Below are 20,476 nucleotides of genomic sequence, written 5' to 3'. Positions count from 1 at the left end.
TCTTATCTTCCCTTCTCTTTTGAACACACATCTTCAGTCTTTGTTCATCTTCACCCAATAGTCTTCCTAATCCTATGGAGAGGCGGGGAATTGGATTCATATTTCCAGTGGGACTATTTTGGTTGTACTCAGTTGAATAGAATTGGGGGTGAGGAGAAACAGAGTGAGACCACTGCACTTGCTCTGTGCTTGAAGGAGTAGAGAGAGCTTACTTGAGTAGTAGGTGTTTGTTTTTACAGTCACTCTCAAAGACTGGGAACCTAGGAGCCTGGTACAAAATGTGAGCTGATGGCTTATTTTCCTTTGCCTATCAAAAAATTATTTGTCCTGCATTAGTATGAGAATGTAAGACTGAACTATTGCTGCCATATCTATCTGTAAATGTACATGGTATGTGTGTTTTTATTCCATTTTTTTTTTCAGATGTGTTAAAATAATTTAAATTAGAATATGAACACCTATAAATATATATCAGTGTCTCTAATTGGAATGGTTTCTTTAAGCAGCTTTCTCTATTATGGTGAACATAATTTTTTCTTGACAGTTATTTTGCCATACTAAGATGTTGGTTTCTTCTGGCCTATTTTTTAATTACTTAGTATAACATTGGTATAAATTCTTTTGCTTCATAAAATTTAAATCTTTAGGTTGCGTAGTTTTATTTCCAACAGTATTCTGTGTATTTTGTGCAGTATCCTTGATTGCAGTTGGAAATATATTATTTCAGGCATACTGTCAAAATATATATTATTGCACACTAGGAATGTAACAGCATTTGAGTTGAGCTATTAAAAGCTAAGAGCTCATGAAACAGTTTGCACTAATTCTTTTCAAAATAAAGGATTAAGTTACTAGTAAATTTACTCCAATTATGTGTAACTATTCAGCAATTTTATTCTCTTTCTCTTTTGGTTTTTCAGACAATTTCCATTATATAATAATGAAATCAGATGGCAGCAGCCAAACCCAAACCCTGCAGGACCATACCTTGCTTATCCTATTATATCTGCTCAACCACCTGTCTCCACAGAGTATACTTATTACCAGTTTATGCCAGCACCGTGTGCACAAGTTATGGGTTTCTATCATCCTTTTCCTGCACCCTACTCTGCGCCCTTTCAGACACCAAGTGCTGTAAATACAGTTACAACAGAATGTGCTGATCGCCCAAACCAACCAGCACAGGTCTTTCCATTATCCAGACAGAGAAGCAAAAGCAATAACAGAGGACCAGCTACACAAAAAGTAAGCACGTTGTTTTTGAGCCCTAATAGAACAAATAATAGAATCATGTGAAAGTATCTTTGCACAAAAATGAACTACTTTTTATCTTCTTGTTCAGCAGTATAGAAAAAATATGTAAAATAACACAGTGACAGTGTACAGGTTGGACCTTGTTGGTCCAGAACCCTCGGGACCTGAGCAGTCCCAGACCAGAGAGCTTTCTGGACCAAAAGAGGTCAATATTCCCCTGCTGGCTGCCCTGCTGCTGGCTCGGGGCTCCCTGCTCTGCTGCTGCCCCCCTAGCGCTAGTGAGTCAGGGCTCCTCTCTGCTGCCCACCTAGCTGCCATCTGGCCCCTGTGAAGCAGCCCTTGCATGCAGTGGGCCTAAGCTTGCAGTGGATGGAGGCTGCTCTGCAGGATGCCAGGGCCCGCTACAGGTGAGGCTGATTTGTGGCAGCCCCCCATGCTCCCCACACTGTTCAGATGGAGGCAGCAGTGTGGGGGGGGGGGGGGAGGAGGAGGTTAGGTGTATTTGGCATTAGTTGCATAGGTAATAGTCTCCAAAACTTCTTGACTAACAGTAATGTAGTAGCTGTATAAACTAACCTGCATTGTAGATATTAAAATCTTCTTTAAATTGGCAGGTTTGATTGCTTTTGGTTTTTTATGTTGGAATGTTATCCAAGATAATATTAACCTTGTGAACTACTGGAGTACATTGTCCAAAATCTCTTACTTCAAATGGGTGACGTCTATAAAGAATCTGTTAGAACTTTATAAAAATTGTAATAACACTAACTAAACAATTTTTAACTGTCATATTTAAGTTATATGTCTCATGCATATATTTGACTGTTTTAAAACAGCAACTACAGTTACAGACACACATAAAAAGTAAAAGGGCTCCAGTGAAAAGCGTAGCGATTCAAAAAGAGACCAGTGCATCAGGTCCTGAGAGCAGATCAAAAATTGTGCTGTTGGTTGATGCATCTCAGCAAACAGGTAAGATGTCTTTTTGGTACCCGCTAGCAAACTGGAACTGCAATCATACCACCATGATTACTGATCTAGTCAGATCGTAAATTTAAGGAAGGTTGATACTATAAGATGTCTAATGATCTTTAATGATCAAAGAAGTGTTGTAGAAAACGTGGTTGACTCATTAAGTTTGAGAGCGTAAAAAATGCCACCTAATCAGTTCTTCATCATAGGAATGCTGCTGGAGAGACACAGTGACTAACTATTAAAGGTTCCTTACTACTTCCGCAAAGAGGGTTATTGGGATGCATCAGTAGGGTACATCTACACAGCAGCACTATTTTTAAATAACTGACATTCCGAAATAAAAATATTCGTATCTACACTACAAGCCTTTATTCCAAAATAATGGGAAGCTGGAGGACTTCTTACTTCAACTCATTGTAACCTTCATTTCATGAGGAGTAAGGGAAGTCGAAATAAGAGTGTTCTTCCTTCGACTTCCCACTGTGTAGACAGCGCCAAAAGCCCAGTTAAGCTATTTCGACTTAAGCGATGCAAAGTTGTATAGTTTAATTCTACTTTAGTCTTGCTGTGTAAATGTATCCCTAGTGGCCTGACAAGATTCCAAATCTAAATGAATCTGTCTAACCTAATTTCTCTAGTCTAGATATATAGTGTAGAGGGCATTTGTGTGTGTGTGTCTGCAAGTCCATTTGCTCAAGTCCTCCTCCTAAATTATAAGCACTATGGCCACCATATTTGATATACAGCTTCCTGTTCTGTCTTAAAACAAGGTTGGGGTTTGGTTGTTCCAAGATGACTGGAAATCCCAGGAAAAGGACAGTTTTCCATAACATGCAAAGGGAGGGGCTGCTTTTCAGAGGGATGTGATATGAGAGTGGCCACGAGGGGCGGCCATACCACTAAGGTAGTGGCCAGCAGTGCTGAGTCTCTGCAGTCTTGTCAGCCAGCACGCTATGTAAGTAGCCTTTCTGCCTCAAACCCTTTCCCCTCCTCCCAGCCCTTGGCTACAGCACCGGAGGAAGGTGAGAAAAATGGCCCCTGGAAGCTGGGACCCCCAAATACTCAGTTTCTTTCTCTCTTACATCCCAGTCTCATTCACTCCCCCCACACACACATTCCCAAAGCCCTGAGTCTTGCACACCCCACACTGCCAGCCGCTTGCCCATATAGACCCTGGAAACACTGGGTAAGTCTTATCTAGAGCTTAGTTCTGTCAAGTTGAATGGGAATGGAGACTCCAGATAGGAATCCATTTAGCTGAAGTTATGGTTTTAACTCTTGGAGCTAAAAGGACACACTCAGGACTTCTAAGAAAGCAATGCTATTTAACTATTTAGAAAAAATTCCTGAACCTCAAACCGCAGTTTTTGATGAACAGGAAATCTCCCCCCCACATTTCTTACCTGCTCACTCAAACTTCTCCACTGTGTGCATTTAATTTATTGTAAGGCTGCTAATGAATCAAAGGCTGTAAACACTGATTATTTTATTGTTAGTCTAGGGTAAGAATCATGTTTTTAGAAATGTTGGAAAATGTTTGGGTCGGGAGTGGGAAACCCTTGTAAACAATATAATGGAGTCTTTAAATAACTAGAAAGATAGTAAGGAAGTGTGTTAGACTTGTGGCAGGACTGATAATTGAGCACCAGATATATTTTTGGTTGAGGCTGGGTGTCAGTTAGAAATCTTGAATCTGCAAGCATTTTTGTAGCATGTAGTCAGTAGTAGGGCAGGTGTGATTTTTTTATCAGTCTGGAACTTTAGTCAGTTATGTGCCTTAACCAGAAAAAAAAAACCTCATTATTGAAGGTTTAACATCACTTGCTGCAGAGAAATAGTAACTATTAATTGCATGACAATAAGCTTAAAATTTGGTAAGATTTTAGCAGGCATGTGTTAAAACTGTCATTTTACTTACTGCGTTATGTTAGTCTTCCTTTCCATTGTTGTTTTGAATAGAAACAGTCAATATCAAGGTCAAAATATGACCTATCTTTAGAAATTTTCTTCTGCCCAAGTGTTACTATCTGGCTGCCTGAAGTCTACATGAAATGAATGGTAATCTGTTCGGTTTCTATTGGTTATCACACTTGCACACTAATTAGAACTCTTCTTGGCAATTGCAGCTAATACCTCCCATTAGACTAATGTTAAGGAACTTTGGGAGGCAGTGTGGGGAAATTGCATTTTTAGTGTCTTTACTCGGTGTGTACTTTGGCAACTTCTAGTAGCATCAATCTGGAACTTTTCAGTAATACTAAAATTCACTGGATTGGGAGAAGGCTGAATCTCTTCCAAGAGTGGTCTTTGGAACTTTTTTCCCTGAGAGCACTTCTAAAAACTACACAGTACATTGGGTTTGATACAGAGAAAAATATCGCAAGGCTTTTTCATAAATTCTATTTTATGTATCTTCTGGGGTGGTGTGCGTGCATATGTTTGTTCATTCCACTTCTGCACTTTGAGCAATAATTGCAAGAATCTTGCTATATGGGCTATTCAGAGACCCAGAATGCAGTGAAAATTTTGCCTTGACAACCTGCTTGGTATTCCTGAACTCCCTTGTTTTTTTAAGACTTTTGTTACTGGCAACAAATTCCATTGCGAGAAATAGGTTGCATCTTGAGCAAGGGGTCCGTTAGTACAACACAGGTAGACCTGGAAATAGTCTGAAAACTGAATCTTGCTGCTTATTTCATACAGCACTACCAGTACATTTCTCTTTCTACTAGTTTGGAAGTATCTTGGTTAAGATTTCTTTTCAGTGGGTTTAGTGTTTTCATCACAAATGTTAATATACGATTAGCAGTTTTTTTCAATTTTCCAACAACTGCCACGCACAGTTATATTTTCTTTGTCTTACAGATTTTCCTTCAGAGATAGCTAATAAGTCACTTTCTGAGAGCTCTAGTACAATGCTGTGGAAATCAAAAGGCAGGCGAAGACGTGCATCCCATCCTGCTGCAGAGTCTTCCAGTGAACAAGGTGCCAGTGAAGCCGATATTGACAGTGATAGTGGTTATTGCAGTCCTAAACATAGCAACAATCAGGCTGCTGCTGTCATGACTTCAAAAAATACAGATTCTGGTGCAATGAATGTAAGTGAACATTAGTGAAGAGCCAAGGCTGTTGGTGAATGCTACAATAAAAATATTTACTAAAATGTTCTTTCTTCCTTTTCAGATTGTAGAACCATCAATAAATACAGGTATAGTTTCTGGTTTTTTTTAACTTGCAAAGGAAATCTTGAATCTCTCATATTTCCTGTTCTAATATATCTTTATTTATGTTGTCTTAGCAATATTCCTGTGTCCTTTCTAAATTATGTAGATCTTAAACTGTGCTCCTTCAGATCCCTTCTGGAGACCTTTCTGTGCTGCAATTTCTATAACGAGTTGCTCAATGATAATGAATAGGTCAGTGGCTTGGTAATGATTCATTAATAGCAATTGTCCCTCTAAAGAAGGAAAAAAAAGTTGAGGCTTTCAGATGATATTTTCAGATGAGAATAAATGCAACCTTGTCTTTGACACTTTTCTTTCCCCATTGTGTTCTACCTTCATTGTTACAGTAAAACTCCAATTTTCTGGCATCCAGTGGTCCGGCACTCCCGATAGTCCGTCACCAACTGGAACCTGAAAGTGCTCCGGCCAGCCGGACAATTGGAGCTGCTCCGCACAGCTTCCCCAAGTCCGCTGCTGCCGCTGCTGAAACTGACAAGCGGTAGACTTGGGGAAGAAGCGCAGAGCAGCTGAGGTGCTGCCGGGTTGGTCCCGCAATGCTGCCCCTCACCCCCCTGCTCGGCGCCCGGCAGCACCCCCCTGCTCTGAGCTGCTGCCGCTGCTGAAACTGACAAGCAGCGGACTTGGAGAAGCAGCGGAGCAGAGCACCTGGGGTGCTGCTGGGCGCCGTGCAGGGGTGAGGGGCGGCGCTGCGGGACCAACCCGGCAACACCCCAGCTGCTCTGCCCCGCCGCTTCCCCAAGTTGCCGCTGCCGTTTGCAGCCCCAGCTGGCCTGTTGCTGGCGTCTGCGCGGGGCTTCCTCCGCTTCCCTGCATAACGGCGGAGGGTTTGCCCCATGCCGCGCCGTTCCCTGCCAACCCTCCCTCCCTCCCTCCCCCAGACCCCTCACAGCTCCCCTTCCGGAGTACCTCCTGATAATCTGGCACCCCCTGGGTCCCAAAGGTGCCGGATTATCGGAAGTTTACTGTATATTGAAAATTTGAAATGGAAGGCAGCTTGGGAGAAAGTGACCATGAAATCATAGAGTTCATGATTCTAAGGAATGGTAGAAGGGAGGACAGCAAAATAGAGACATTGGATTTCAGGAAGGCTAATAGGTAAGGTCCCATTGGAAGCAAGACTCGGAGGAAACGCAATCGAAGAGCGTTGGCAGTTTTTTAAAAGGACATGATTAAGAGCCCAAAAGCAAACGCTTCCATTGGGTAGGAAAGATTACCACCTTGGATCAACCGGGAGATCTTACACGATCTAAAAGTCAAAAAGGAGTGGTATAAAAAGTGGAAACTAGGTCAAATTACAGAGGATGAATATAAACAAAACACAGATATGCAGGCGCAAGATTAGAAAGGCAAAGGCACAAAGCTAAATCTAGCTAGAGGCATAGGGTAAAATAATACGTTCTACAAGAATAATAGGAGAAAGAGGAAGACCAAAGACAGGGTAGGCCCATTGCTCAGTGAGGAGGGAGGGACAGTAACAGGAAACTGGGAAATGGAGGAGGTGCTTAATGACTTCTGTGTTTCGGTTTTCATCAAGAAGATGGATGATGACAGGCTGCCTAACATAGTGAATGCTAGTGGAAATGGTGTACGTTTGGAAGTTAAAATAAAAGAACAAGTTAAAAATTACTTAGAAAAGTTAGATGTCTGCAAGTCCCCAGGGCCTGATGAAATGCATCCTATAATATTCAAGGACTGATAGAGGAGGTATTTCAGCCTTTAGCTATCATCTGTGGAAAAATCACAGATGGCAGGAAAGATTCCAAAAGACTGGAAAAGGGCAAATCTAGTGCCCATCTATATAAAGTGAAATAAGAACAACCCAGGAAACTACAGACCAGTCAGTTTAACTTTTTGTTCCAGGAAAGATAATGGAGCAAGTAATTAAGGAATTCATCTGCAAACATTTGGAAGAAAGTGAGGTGATGGGTAACAGCTAGCATAGATTTGTAAAGAACAAATCATGTCAAACCAATTGGATAGCTTTCTTTGATAGGACAACAAGCCTTGTGCATAAGGAAGAAGCTGTGAATGTGGTATACTTAGACTTTAGTAAGGCATTTGACATGGTCTTGCATAACCTTCTTCTCAATAAACTAGGAAAAAACAACCTAGATGAGGCTACTGTAAGGTGGGTGCATAACTGGCTGGATAACCATTTTCATAGAGTAGTTATTAATGGTTTGCAAACATGCTGTAAGAGCATAAAAAGCGGGGTTCCGCACGGGTCTGTTTTGGGACTGGTTCTGTTCAATGTCTTCATCAACAATTTAGATATTGGCATAGAGAGTACGCTTATTAAGTTTGCAGATACCAAGCTGCGAGGGGTTGCAACAGCTTTGGAGGATAGGGTCATAATTCAAAATGATCTGGACAAACTGGAGAAATGGTCTGAGGTAAATAGGATGAAGGACAAATAGGATAAATGCAAAGTACTCCACTTAGGAAGGAACAATCAGTTTCACACATGCAAAATGGGTCGTGATTGTCTAGGAAAGAGTACTGCTGAAAGGGATTTTGGAATCATAGTGAACGTCCAGTTAAACATGAGTCAACAGTTTGACACTTGCAAAAAAAGCAAATGTGATTCTAGGATGCACTAAAAGGAGTGTTGTGAGCAAGACACGAGAAGTCATTTTTCCACTCTACTCTGCGCTGATTAGGCCTCAGTTGGAGTATTGTCTAGTTCTGGGCACCACATTTCAAGAAAGATGTGGAGAAATTGGAGAAGTTCCAGAGAAGAACAAAAAAAATGATTAAAGGTCTAGAAAACATGACCTATGAGGGAAGACTATGTTTAGTTTAGTTGAGAAAAGAGACGACTGAGGGGACATAATAAGCGGTTTTCAAGTATCTAAAAGGGTGTTATAAGGAGGGAGAGGAATTGTTCTCCTTGGCCTCGGAGGACATGACAAGAAGCAATGGGCTTACATTTTAGCAAGAGAGGTTAAGGTTGGACATTAGGAAAAACTTCCTGCCTGTTAGGTTGGTTGAACACTTGGATAAATTGCCTAGGGGGTTGTGGAAACTCCCATCACTGGAGATATTTAAGTGCAGGTTAGACAGACACCTGTCAGGGATGATCGAGACCGTGATTGGACTTGCCAAGAAGGCAGGAGACTGGACTTGATGACCAGTTCTAGTGTTCTATGATTCTGATTGTGTTGCTATTTAGAACATAAGCTACTTGGAGCAGTGACTTTTATTGTATGTTGTACAGGACAGAATAAGTTGGTTCTTATTCTGATCAGGAGTTTTGAGTACTATTGTAAAACTAAGGAAAAGTCACTTTAGAGCAATTGTACTAACTTCAGCTCTGGAAACTGGGCAGAACTGTCAATTTGAGTGGTTCACTGTAGGGATGTGAACGACTAGTTGATAGACTAGTTGCTTCTCCCCCCCTTGCTTCCTCTATCAGAAGGAGGAGGGCGGGGGGGGGGAGGGGAGAGAATGCAGAGGGGGTACTTCAAAGCAGCAGCACCACCACACAGAATCATAGAACCATAGAGCTGGAAGAGACCTCAGAAGGTCATCAAGTCCAGCCCCCTGCTTTAGGCAGGACCAATCCCAACTAAATCAACCCATCCAGGGCTTTGTCAAGCTGATACTTAAACACCACTAGGGATGGAGACTCCACTACTTCCCTAGGTAACCCATTCCAGTTCTTCACCTAAGGCCGGACCCCGGCTCCATGTGATGCGACTGCTTTGAAACACCATGTGCAGCCTGACGACATCGCAGGTGGCCCTGGGCTGCATGCGCATAGCCACTTTGAAGCATTGTGGAGACCATGGGGCCAGCAGAGGCTTGCCCCATGCTTCCCTCAGAGCTTTAAGGCTGTTGCTACACTTCAAAGGCAGAGGCCCCCTATCGACTAATTGAATAGTGGATGCAAATGACATTGACTATTTGATTAGTCAATAACTCAAAATTTAATATCCCTAGTTCACTGTCTCTAATACGCAACTACATTACATTAGATGTTTACCAAGGTAAGCAAACTTCACTATTAGCAGATGAGTGTTTGTGGCTGAATTCTGTTCTTAAAAGCAATTTTTTTCATCAAACTTTGGAAATAATAAGAATGCAACTGAATTTTTGGCAGAGACCAAACTATTACAAGACTCACATCACGTTTTTGGTGTGATCTTTTACTTTGAAGTGACAAATGTTCAGTGGTGTATACTACGTAATACAACTTCTGCTGTACTTACTGACTTTTCCTTCTTATTTTATTTTCAAACTTCTGTTTCTTTCAGCTACCGTAAATTGGACTAATGTAAATTCCCAGGCAACTCAGAAAAAACCATGGATAGAAAAACCTCAGACATTTTCCAGAGGCGGAAGACCGGCTGAACAGAGAAATAGTTCACAGGTACCTTTTAATATTTTAAAATAAAAGCACATTCATCTCTTTTAAATTGCATCTCTCAGATGATTAACTACAGGTTATACCTGCCTTAACTGGGACTCCCTGGTCTGGCAACATCCGTAGTCTGGAAGGACCACAGATGTTTTTGGACGAGAGCACTTCAGGACAGCAGGGCCAGCAGTTGGAGCCTGGTGGGCTGATGGTAATGGATCTGGAGCCTTGGCAGCCCGACTGAGGCTATGGCAGCCCAAACAGCAGAGAAACTAATGCAGCCCAGCAAAGGCATACTGGCCAAGGCCACTACTGCCCTCCAGGGGCTGAGTGCCACCCCGCTGTGCGGCTATGCCACTGGTCGCTTGGGTGGCGTGGGGCCAGGACTGTGGCAAACATGCAGGAAAAGCCTGGCCAGGGCCACAGCAGTGGGGCTAGGGCCCACCTCCCACCCAAAAACAGGGCTAGGTCCCTACCCAGAAGTGGGTCTAGGGCCCTGGCAGCCAAGCAGGTAGTGGGTCCAGGGCTGGGGACTGTCAGGAGGCAGCCCATTGGAGAAGCAATGAGCCGGTGGCAGGGAGAGGCGGAGAGCTGAGGAGCTATAGCAGGGGCCTGCCCTGGCACGGCAAATTCCCTCATTCAGGACCAGAGAGGTCCAACCTGTATTAATATACAGTAAACAATGCATTAAAATGAAAATGGAAGTGGAAAGCAAAATTTGTAATCAGGATTTAATCACTCTATGCATTATATTTGGCTGCAAGTACACGCTTGGCAATATTCTGTCTCTAATCTCCAGTTAAGCAGTGTCCTTTTATTCTGGGCTTGTCAGTAGTGTATAAAATGGAGAGACATCTGAAGAGTGTACCGTTTGGTAACAGAATAATCAATGCAATAATTTTCAAGTACTATATAGACAATTTAACAGATGCTTTAAACCAGCGGTTCCCAACCGCTGGCTGCCAGGCCGTAGTGGTTGTTAGAGCTCAAGCTGGCTGTTCGTGGTGGCTCAGCTCTGGCAGCCATGGTGGCTTAGGCGGCAGCAGCAGGAGGTGGAGCAGGAGGCGCCTCCCTTCCTCATTCCCCATTGATAATGGGCTCTGCACTCCACCCCCACCCGTTGAGACACAAGACATGCTTGGAGAGGATGTGAAGGAGATGACTGCTCCCTTGCCCACGCCTCAGTATGGCCACATTCCCTAGAGGGGGCAGTTTCACTCTGGGGAAGGAGTGGGTGGGGTGGAGGGGGGGAAAACGGGTGTTGGGTGAGGGTGTGGTGGGGTCACAGGGCAAGAGGATGTTGGCATGAGCTGTAGGGTTTGGAATCAAAGGGTGTTAGGCTCTGGGGAGCAAAGGGCTGGGTTGGGGCTAGGTGGATGGTAATATTTAATTTGAATATTCATTATTTGCATAATGAATATGAAAACATGCAAATAAGATGTTACCAGGTCATGAAAAGTTGGTGAATGGGTTTGTCCAGCCACGGCATAAAAAGGTTGGGAACCTCTGTTTTAAACGATGAGTGGAAAATGCTTCAGCTTTAAAAATTCCCAGATATTTTGATAGATTAAAAAAATTAAAGTTATTAGATTTGTAATGGCATTTTCTTTTTCTGTTCTCATTCTTATCAGTTTATTTGCAGCCATCATGATATAGCAGGGCCAACACCCACTGTGGGCCTGGGGAATAGGTTGGGGGGCCAGTTCTGCCCCCGGAAGGGGTGAGGCCTAGGACAGAAGGGGCATGGCAGAAGGCAGTCAGTCCTTAGTGCCACCCAGAACATGGTGCTGGATCTTTGCTCCCCACAGGCCTTAGAGCCCCACGGAGCAGTGATCCTGTAGCAATTCAAAAGGATCTGTAGCTACGGCTACAGCTCATGCAGCAACAGCTTCAGTGGCCGGGAACTCTGGGCCCCTTTGAAATGCTGGGCCCTTGTGCAAGTGCCCCCTTTGCTCTCCGCTGCCTTCTCTCCCTCTTTTTCCCCAGTCAGCAGGATTATCATGATATATTTATTCATCAGTGCCTTTTATACTGTCAGCCTTTACTGTATGGTGTCTAAATACAGTAAAACCTGTGTTATCCGGCTTGGGTATTAGGGCATTCCACTTGGGGATTAGGGCATTCCAGTTATCTAAAAATTCCGGTTATCTGAGGGTCCCATCAACCTAGGAAAAACCAATGAACAATAATAGTAAAACTCAAGTTTTTAATATTAGTAGTTTTGTAGTATGAGGCAGTTAGTCACACATTTCAATTTTGAGTTAAAATTGATAAGCCAATCATGGTAAATCAAGCCAGGCCTGTGCACCTGGAGATGTGACAGTATTGTGGCTGGGGGCAATGCTGGTTAACAACATTTTCTGGTTAACAAAGGTTTCACTGTAGATGGTTTCAAAAGAAAATTGATCTATGCTAACATTTGTGTAAAGAAGACCTTGACCTGCGAAGAAATTGTTATAAAACTTTACTTGGGAATGTTAATAGATACTTTTCCCTTTAAAAAAAAAAAAAAAAAAAAAACCTGTATAAAAGGACAATCCACTTTTTAACCTAAGTTATGTTGAAGTTTTTGTTTTGAAATCTCAACCAAGTTGTTGCTTTGCTAAGGCAGGAGTCTTGCATCAGGATTCAACAGCACTAACCTTCAAGAGTGGGCTAATATGGCCACTCGTTTACATTTAGACTGAGGTATGAAATGAAGTATGTGTACATAAGAAGATACTTGGTCTTTTTGGGGGCACATTGGATGAGTTCACTATTTTTTCTCTTTTGTCAGCCAAAGTATGTGTTTGCTTATTTATATAAAAACTAACTCTTCATGAACATATATTAAGTACATAGTATAAATACTGTACATATGAAAGTTGGCCAGTTATGCCAACTACTGTACTGTTTTCCCCCCAAAAAAGCTGTTTACTGGTATGTCCCATGATAATTTGGAATGGACCAAGACAGCATTTAGCATAATTAGCTATGTAAACACTCAAAGACCAAATGCATTGATACTCTGTGCTGGTGCAAGCTGGAGAGGTCCCTTTACAGATCTGCAACAGGAATGCTAGTCAGTATCCAAAACAAAGACCAGAAAGGTACAAAACAGCAAGTTAAGCAACTGGTTCAGAGTGGTGGGTTGAATCTTAGTTGAGGTATAATGTGCTTTCTGTATACAGGCAGTCCCCGAGTTACGTGGATCCGACTTATGTCGGATCCGCAGTTACGAACGGGGATTTTCTCGCCCCGGAGGACTGGAGCGGCGGGACGCCTGGTCCCGCCGCCCGTCTCCTCCGGGGCGAGAAAAGCTGCTCCCCGTCTCCCTGGTCTGCTGTGGGGGGGCACTAGCTGCGTGTCCCGTCCCCCCCCAGCAGACCAGGGAGACGGGGAGCAAAGCGGCGGAGGACCCGGGGCCGGACCTGCGGCGCTTCCAGCTGATCTGGAAGTGCCGCGGTCTGGCCCGGGTCCTCCGCGGCTTTGCTCCGCGTCTCCCTGGTCTGCTGGGGGGGGACGGGACACGCAGCTAGTGCCCCCCCACAGCAGACCAGGGAGACGTGGAGCAAAGCCCGGGGCCTGTGGTAGAGCAGATGGGGCGCTGCGGGTTGGTCCTGCAGCACCGCTCCTTGGCGCTACTGGACCAACCCGGCAGCACCCCAGCTGCTCTGCCCCAGGCGTCCTGATTCAGCCACTGCTGATCAGTTTCAGCAGTGGCTGAATCAGGACGCCTGGGGCAGAGCAGCTGGGGTGCTGGTGGGTTGGTTCAGTAGCGCCGAGGAGCGGCCGTGCTACTGGACCAACCCAGCAGCACCCGAGCTGCTCTGCCCCAGGCGTCCCCAAGTCAGCCGCTGCTGAAACTGACCAGCGGCTGACTACAGGAAGCCCGAGGCAGAGTTGCTCTGCCCCGGGCTTCCTGGAATCAGCTGCTGATCAGTTTCAGCAGCAGCTGACTTGGGGACGCCTGGGGTTTTTAAGTTGAATCTTTATGTAAGTCGGAACTGGTGTCCAGATTCAGCCGCTGTTGAAACTGATCAGTTTCAGCAGCGGCTGAATCTGGATGCCAGTTCCGACTTACATACAGATTCAACTTAAGAACAAACCTACAGTCCCTATCTTGTATGTAACCCGGGGACTGCCTGTATACAAGTGGTCTTCGTGAATGTTCTTTGTAGGCTGACTGGGTGGGCTGCCCAGGAGAGATTTAGGAGCCATCCAGCTGGTTGGCAGAGCGCCCACAGCTGCTCACAGCTGACAGCATGTGTTTCTGTTGGTGTGCACAGGCTTCAATGAACACTACAAAGTGTATTCCTTACATGGATGGAGAAAGTAGAGGGAACACAACTTCAGTTGTATCTTTGAAGTGCACCTTATGCAGAAGATGAATATGCTGTGAGATAAGAATTGCTTCCCAGAACTAGGACACACACATCTCTTTTTTCATATTGTATTGCTTTGTCTTTAGATAATACATTTGGCTAGATTTGGTTATTTGGGCTCTTGAACATTTTCACAATGAATCAAAAGTATAATTGATCAATTAGCTATACAATCAATCACTATTTTAATATTTGTGTATATGAAAATTGGGACTGTATAAGTTGACTGCCCCTAAATCTTCTAGGAATGCAGCAGTCCTCAATTGTTATAATCTATTCTGGCAACCTGAGTCAGCTCTGAAGACCTGTTTTTCTGGCCACAGTTTTACGTGGACTGGTGCTTTTGGATATTCTGGGGAAGGAGGAAGAGAAGTGCCTTTCTTTTAATCCAACAGGCATTTTACAATCACTTTTATTTAATATCACAGGCTCTATCACAGACTAAGTGCCCAATTAAGCAACATTTGCTAAATAGACCTCATTTTGCCAGCCAAGCTCATTGCAACTGAAGGAGGAGTTGCTTTTTGGACAGCTTCTGCCCTTTGTTCCACCAAGGGGGCGGATTTAACTTGTACCTGGGTCCATTGGCATTGAGAACTCGGAAAACGATCCTGCATTTGGAGTCTATGGCATGTTCCCTTTTTTAGCCTCCCATGCCTGGCACTCTGCTGAACTCTGACCTTATAAATGGAGTTTAAGGTGTTTTTATGCCACTGCAATTCAGTTTCCTGGTGCATTTCCATCCCCTAGAGATCTCTGTATACATTCTTCTCCTTGTAAGGTGCCTGTGAATATAGCCCTTTCTGCACATAGAGTGCCTTATAGGATTGGCTTGAAAGGAAGGTGAGGAGCATCCAGTAAAATATGTTTTGTAGTTTGTTTTGTCCAGCCGTGGTCATTAAAGAGAGAGTTCTGCAGATGCTCATCCTTTAATTTGGAGAATTCACCAAGTGACCTCCTGTAGTTCCCTCCTCTTAGATCCCTCCAACGGGCCTGTTAGCAAACTCTTTCTCCAGTTTGGAGATGAGGCAAGCCGCTATTTTAAGATGGATCTGATGCTCTTAATTTATAAAAAAAAAAATGTGTAGGGATTTTGGGCAGGTTTAGCTTGATTATTATAACACAGTAATCATCACTGTGCCTTAAATCTTCACCAATTTAAAGATAAAACTCTGAAGTAAGCAGCAGATTTGCATCTCCAGTGCCAAAGTTCAGCACTCTCATTTTACTGGCTTATCAGAAACAATGTTTAGCATTGAATATATTTAGATGTTGGATCACAATGGCTCTTTAAACTAATTTTGCAACTACATCTCTTCAGTGTGCAGTTTGAATATTCCTACATTAACTAAATCAGTGGTAGAACCAGCCTTAGAATTTTGCGGAGGGCAAGGAAAACCGCATTTTCTCTCATATGATAATACCTCTGTGCCCAGCCTGAGTAGCTGTATTGGGCAATTCATATCAGGAAAAATACATTCAGTTGGAGCATTATGTTTCTATTTCAAAAATATTTTAGCCAAAAAAAAATCTACAAAATGAATGAAAGCTGATATTCTTCCTTACATTTTCAGATCTCCAATATCAGGAATCTACAGAAGATGACAATTGTGATCTTTTAGATCATAGAGTCATCAGATTGGAGAGACCTTGAGTAGTCATATAGTCCAGTCCCCTGAACTAGCAGGACTAAGTATTATCTAGACCAGGGCTACTCAACACACAACCCATGGTCCGCATGTGGCTCTTTTGTTTTTGGCATGCGGTGCGGTTTGGGTTTACACAGGGCCCACGTGGCCCGCAGGTGGGAGCCAAAACGAAAAAGTAGTCAATATAATGGTCTTCTGTTGATATGCATTTTAGTAGTTAAATTCCTGGACTGTCATTGCTCATTTAAATTCCAGTACTGTCATATGAGTGGAAATCAGGTAAATATTGCATTTTATTACTATTACTGACTTAAATGGGGCCTGTGTGTTGCATAGTCTTGCCTGAATCTTTGTATTCATGCCCTTTATTGTGAAAAGCTATTTGCATATATTTGCATGTATATGCAACCACACAAGTTGTGGCCCTCAGAATGTGCTGAGAGTACCATTGTGGCCCCCAGGGCTTCCAAAGTTGAGTAGCCCTGATCTAGACCTATGCCTGTACTTTCACTGCTATTCAGAAGGAGTGGATGCTTAAATTATTTCATTTTCACTAGGGATGTTAAAGACTAGTTGACTAGTTGCTTCCTTCCCTCCTTGCTGTTGCTATCAGATAGAGGTAGCAAGTGGGGAAGGAAATGGGGGTACTTCAAAGTGGCAGTGCCTCACAGCTGACCCTCTATGCGGCGCTGCCCCTTTGAAACACCACGGTGGCGTTTCAAAGGGGCAGCGCCCACGGAGCCCGGGGTCAGCTGGGGAGTCCCCAGTTGATCCCAGGCTATGTGCAGCGCTGCCCCTTTGAAACAACATAGTGGCAATTCCAAAGGGCAGTGCCACCCTTTTGACTAATTGAATAGTCGATGCAAAAATGCATCAACTATTCAATTAGTGAAATACTCACTACTGAACAGCCTTAATTCTCACATCACCTATTCTGTAATACTCAGGGTGAATATGAAGAGTTCAGAGTAGAACTTTGAATGACCTTGCTTCTGTTAACACATAAAACTAATTGCACATGTATGAGAAGCATAATACAGAAGAATTTATACCTCGTTGCTAATGCAAATACAGAATTTGAAAAGCGTTAATTCATTCTATAAAATTGTTGTAAGAAATGTATGCCTCAGATGTATACTATGTATGTGTATGTGTTGCTGAAAATAATTAGTTTGTAATCTTTATTTACTCATGTTAACTATTTAGCCGATGAATACTTTTAAATGGATGCTGTCTAGTTACAGAACAGAAACAAAGTTTCCATGACTGCTTATAAAAAAAAATGTAGTTAAGTTTTCATTCTTAAACTTTGTCTATGGTACCACCTGTGGTATACGCTTAGAGTAGTAGTCACCAGCCAATAGATCGGGATCTACCAGTAGATCTTGGAGCCTCTGACAGGTGATCCTGACTGATTTGGTCAGGAACCTATCACGTGCCAGCACTTCAACTGCCCCTCCACCCTCTGTCATACTGCTCCTTACCTCTACCTGGGAGCTGCCCCCTGGGAGCCTCCTGCTTGCTGTGCAGGGTGTGGGGCAGAGGGGGGTGCTGATGTCAGGGTGTCCTCCTTCCCCCCCCTTCTCTACCCCATCTCCACACAGAGACAAGGGAATGAAGGGAGCGTGGCAGTGCAAATCTCTGCAACTCTCACAAACACACTGTCCTTCACACTCATCTCCTGACCTAACACACGTGGGGGTTGTTACTTCTTCTGCTTGTAAAGTGGGTTAGTTTTGGATTTTGACTGGTCTGCGCATCATTTTCATTTCTCTCTTACGTTTACATTTAATTCTTTGAGTGGTGACTTCTAAAGTACCTAACCTTTCATGGCTGGAGTAATTATCCCTGTGGGAATTGCTGCTCCTGGAAGTGGCAGGCATGTCCTTGCAGCCCCTGAGAGAGGCAGAGCAGGGGGTCTCCATCCACTTGCCTGCAGACACCACTCCTGCACCTCCCAGTGATCAGTAATGGGGACCCGTGGCCAGTAGAAGCTCTGAGCTCAGAGCCTGTAGATGAGGGGCAGCACATGGCATGATGTAGCCACTGCTGAAAGCAGGTGGTATATTCAGGAGTGGTGCAGGACCAGGGCAGGAGTAAGCCTGCCTTAACTCCACTCCTCCACTACTCACAAACTGCCTCAGCTAAACAGTGCCCAGCCAGAGCCTGCTTCCTGAACCCCCTCCTGCACCCAACCTCCTGCCCCAGACTTGAGTCCCCCTGCACCCTAACTCCTTCCCAGAGTTTGTACCCTGAAACCCCTTCTGGACCCTAATCCCCCGCCCTGGGCTAAGCCCGGAGCCCCTCCCACACTCCAAACCCCTTGGCCTACGAATAGAGCCTGCACCCAACCTCCTATTCCAGCCTGGTGAAAGTGAGTATGGGGGAGAAAGAGGGATGGGAGTGAGCAGGGTGAGGCCTCAGAGAAGGAGTGGAGCAGGGGCAAGGCCTCAAAGAAGGGGCGGGAAGGAAGTGGGGCAAGGGTATTTGGGTTTGAGGTAGATCTTACATTGCACTTAAATTGAAAAAGTGATCTTGTGATTAAGAAGGTTAGAGACCACTGGCTTAGAGTTATAAACTGTGACTTTCAAGCAAATATGTTCATTTTTAAATGTACACATTCCTCAAAGGTAATGCTGCTTATTTTGTTAAATTAAATTTAACTTAAAGTATCTTTTTTTCCATTTAATATAATTACATGTCTAACATGCCTGCATTGCAGATCTAAACCACATTTAATTCTAAAACACTAAGAAGCCTTTCTTTGTTTTGTAAGTCTGGTTTCAGATGCAGGGGGCATAGCACATCTTCAGAAAGAAGGCAAAAGTTGCAGAAGCGACACGAGAAGCCTTTAAGCACAAGCCAATCAAGCAGAACAGAACAAAGTCCCGAACCCTTGTACTTTGAGGTATTTTTTATGTTTATGTCCCTGTTAGAATTTCAATATGACACAGCCTTTTAAAACATACAGAATTGGAGATACTAATCTCGTGACATCTCTTCTTGCTGCAAACTAATGCTAAAGTTCCACAGCATGATAAAATACACTGATTGCTCACAATACTATATGTATTGCCTCTAATTTAGGTATAATATGTGTAAGTTCTGATTTTATAATAAACACTATTCAATTTAATAGTGCAGGGATTTTTTTAACATTTGTACTACTCAAAACATGCACAGTATTTTGAAAGCTGTTGCCAAAATACAGTAAACATAACTTTATGCATGGATGGATACTTTATCTCACAAATTAGTAAAGTTTAATTAATATTTTCACCATTGAAGACAAGTACTGGATACGTTCACTTCTAGCTTTGGTCATTCTAGTTAATGCACTTTGTCTTTTGGTGTGTTGTTTGTGGGTTTTTAACCAGATTAGGCAAGTGTGATTTTTAATTCTCAATCCTTCATTTAGGATGAAGATGAATTTCCAGAGTTAAATAGTGACAATGGAAGTGGCAAAGGTGGGAACATTCAGCAAAAATTTTCACCAAAAGTAGTAAGTGAAGACTTTTTTTTTTTTCTTGTGATGTTTTATTTTTAAGGTGAAGACAATTTCTGATTATAAAATCATAGCACTGGAAGGGACCTCGAGAGGTCATCGAGTCCAGCCCCCCGCCCTCAAGGCGGGACCAAGCTCCGTCTACACCATCCCTGACAGATGTCTATCTAACCTGTTCTAAAATATCTCCAGAGAGGGAGATTCCACCACCTCCCTTGGCAATTTATTCCAATGTTTGACCACCCTGACAGTTAGGAATTTTTTCCTAATGTCCAATCTAAACCTCCCTTGCTGCACTTTAAGCCCATTACTCCTTGTCCTGTCCTCAGAAACCAAGAGGAATAAATTTTCTCCTTCCTCCTTGTGACACCCTTTTAGATATTTGAAAACCACTATCATGTCCCCCCTTAATCTTCTTTGTTCCAAACTAAACAAGCCCAGTTCATGAAGCCTGGCTTCATAGGTCATGTTCTCTAGACCTTTAATCATTCTTGTCGCTCTTCTCTGTACCCTTTCCAATTTCTCCACATCTTTCTTGAAATGTGGCGCCCAGAACTGGACACAGTACTCCAGCTGAGGCCTAACTAGTGCAGAGTAGAGCGGCAGAATGACTTCACGAGTTTTGCTTACAACACACCTGTTGATACAACCTAGAATCATATTTGCTTTTTTTGCAACAGCATCACACTGTTGACTCATATTCAACTTGTGGTCCACTATGACCCCTAGATCCCTTTCCGCCATGCTCCTTCCTAGACAGTCGCTTCCCATCTTGTATGTATGGAACTGATTGTTCCTTCCTAAGTGGAGCACTTTGCATTTCTCTTTATTAAACTTCATCCTGTTTACCTCTGACCATTTCTCTAACTTGCTAAGGTCATTTTGAATTATGTCCCAATCCTCCAAAGAAGTTGCAACCCCACCCAGTTCGGTATCATCTGCAAACTTAAATAAGCATACTCTCTATCCCAATATCTACATCATTGATGAAGATATTGAACAGTACGGGTCCCAAAACAGACCCTAGCGGAACTCCACTTGTTATCCCTTTCCAGCAGGATTTAGCACCGTTAACAACTCCTCTCTGACTACGGTTATCCAGCCAATTATGCACCCACCTTATC

The 20,476-nt window shown here is 43.4% G+C and overlaps 1 protein-coding gene across 3 annotated transcripts in view; it reads left to right on the top strand.

Annotated features, from left to right (window-relative positions):
- SECISBP2L (SECIS binding protein 2 like) overlaps window positions 1-20,476 on the top strand; it is a 59,050-nt gene that overhangs the window by 15,882 nt on the left and 22,692 nt on the right. For all 3 annotated transcript variants that reach the window (XM_075897204.2, XM_075897206.2, XM_075897207.2), the window contains 7 exons: window positions 921-1,245; window positions 2,091-2,226; window positions 5,095-5,327; window positions 5,413-5,437; window positions 9,731-9,846; window positions 18,624-18,755; window positions 19,266-19,349. In XM_075897204.2, the coding sequence (XP_075753319.2) occupies window positions 921-1,245; window positions 2,091-2,226; window positions 5,095-5,327; window positions 5,413-5,437; window positions 9,731-9,846; window positions 18,624-18,755; window positions 19,266-19,349 (1,051 nt within the window). The remainder of the gene's footprint in view (window positions 1-920; window positions 1,246-2,090; window positions 2,227-5,094; window positions 5,328-5,412; window positions 5,438-9,730; window positions 9,847-18,623; window positions 18,756-19,265; window positions 19,350-20,476) is intronic.

This window comes from Pelodiscus sinensis, chromosome 14 (genome assembly GCF_052426305.1).
Source record: "Pelodiscus sinensis isolate ZL-2025 chromosome 14, ASM5242630v1, whole genome shotgun sequence".
Classification (NCBI taxonomy): domain Eukaryota; kingdom Metazoa; phylum Chordata; order Testudines; family Trionychidae; genus Pelodiscus; species Pelodiscus sinensis.
The sequence above is the reverse complement of the archived record's forward strand: the minus strand, read 5'-3'. Positions and strand labels throughout refer to the sequence as shown.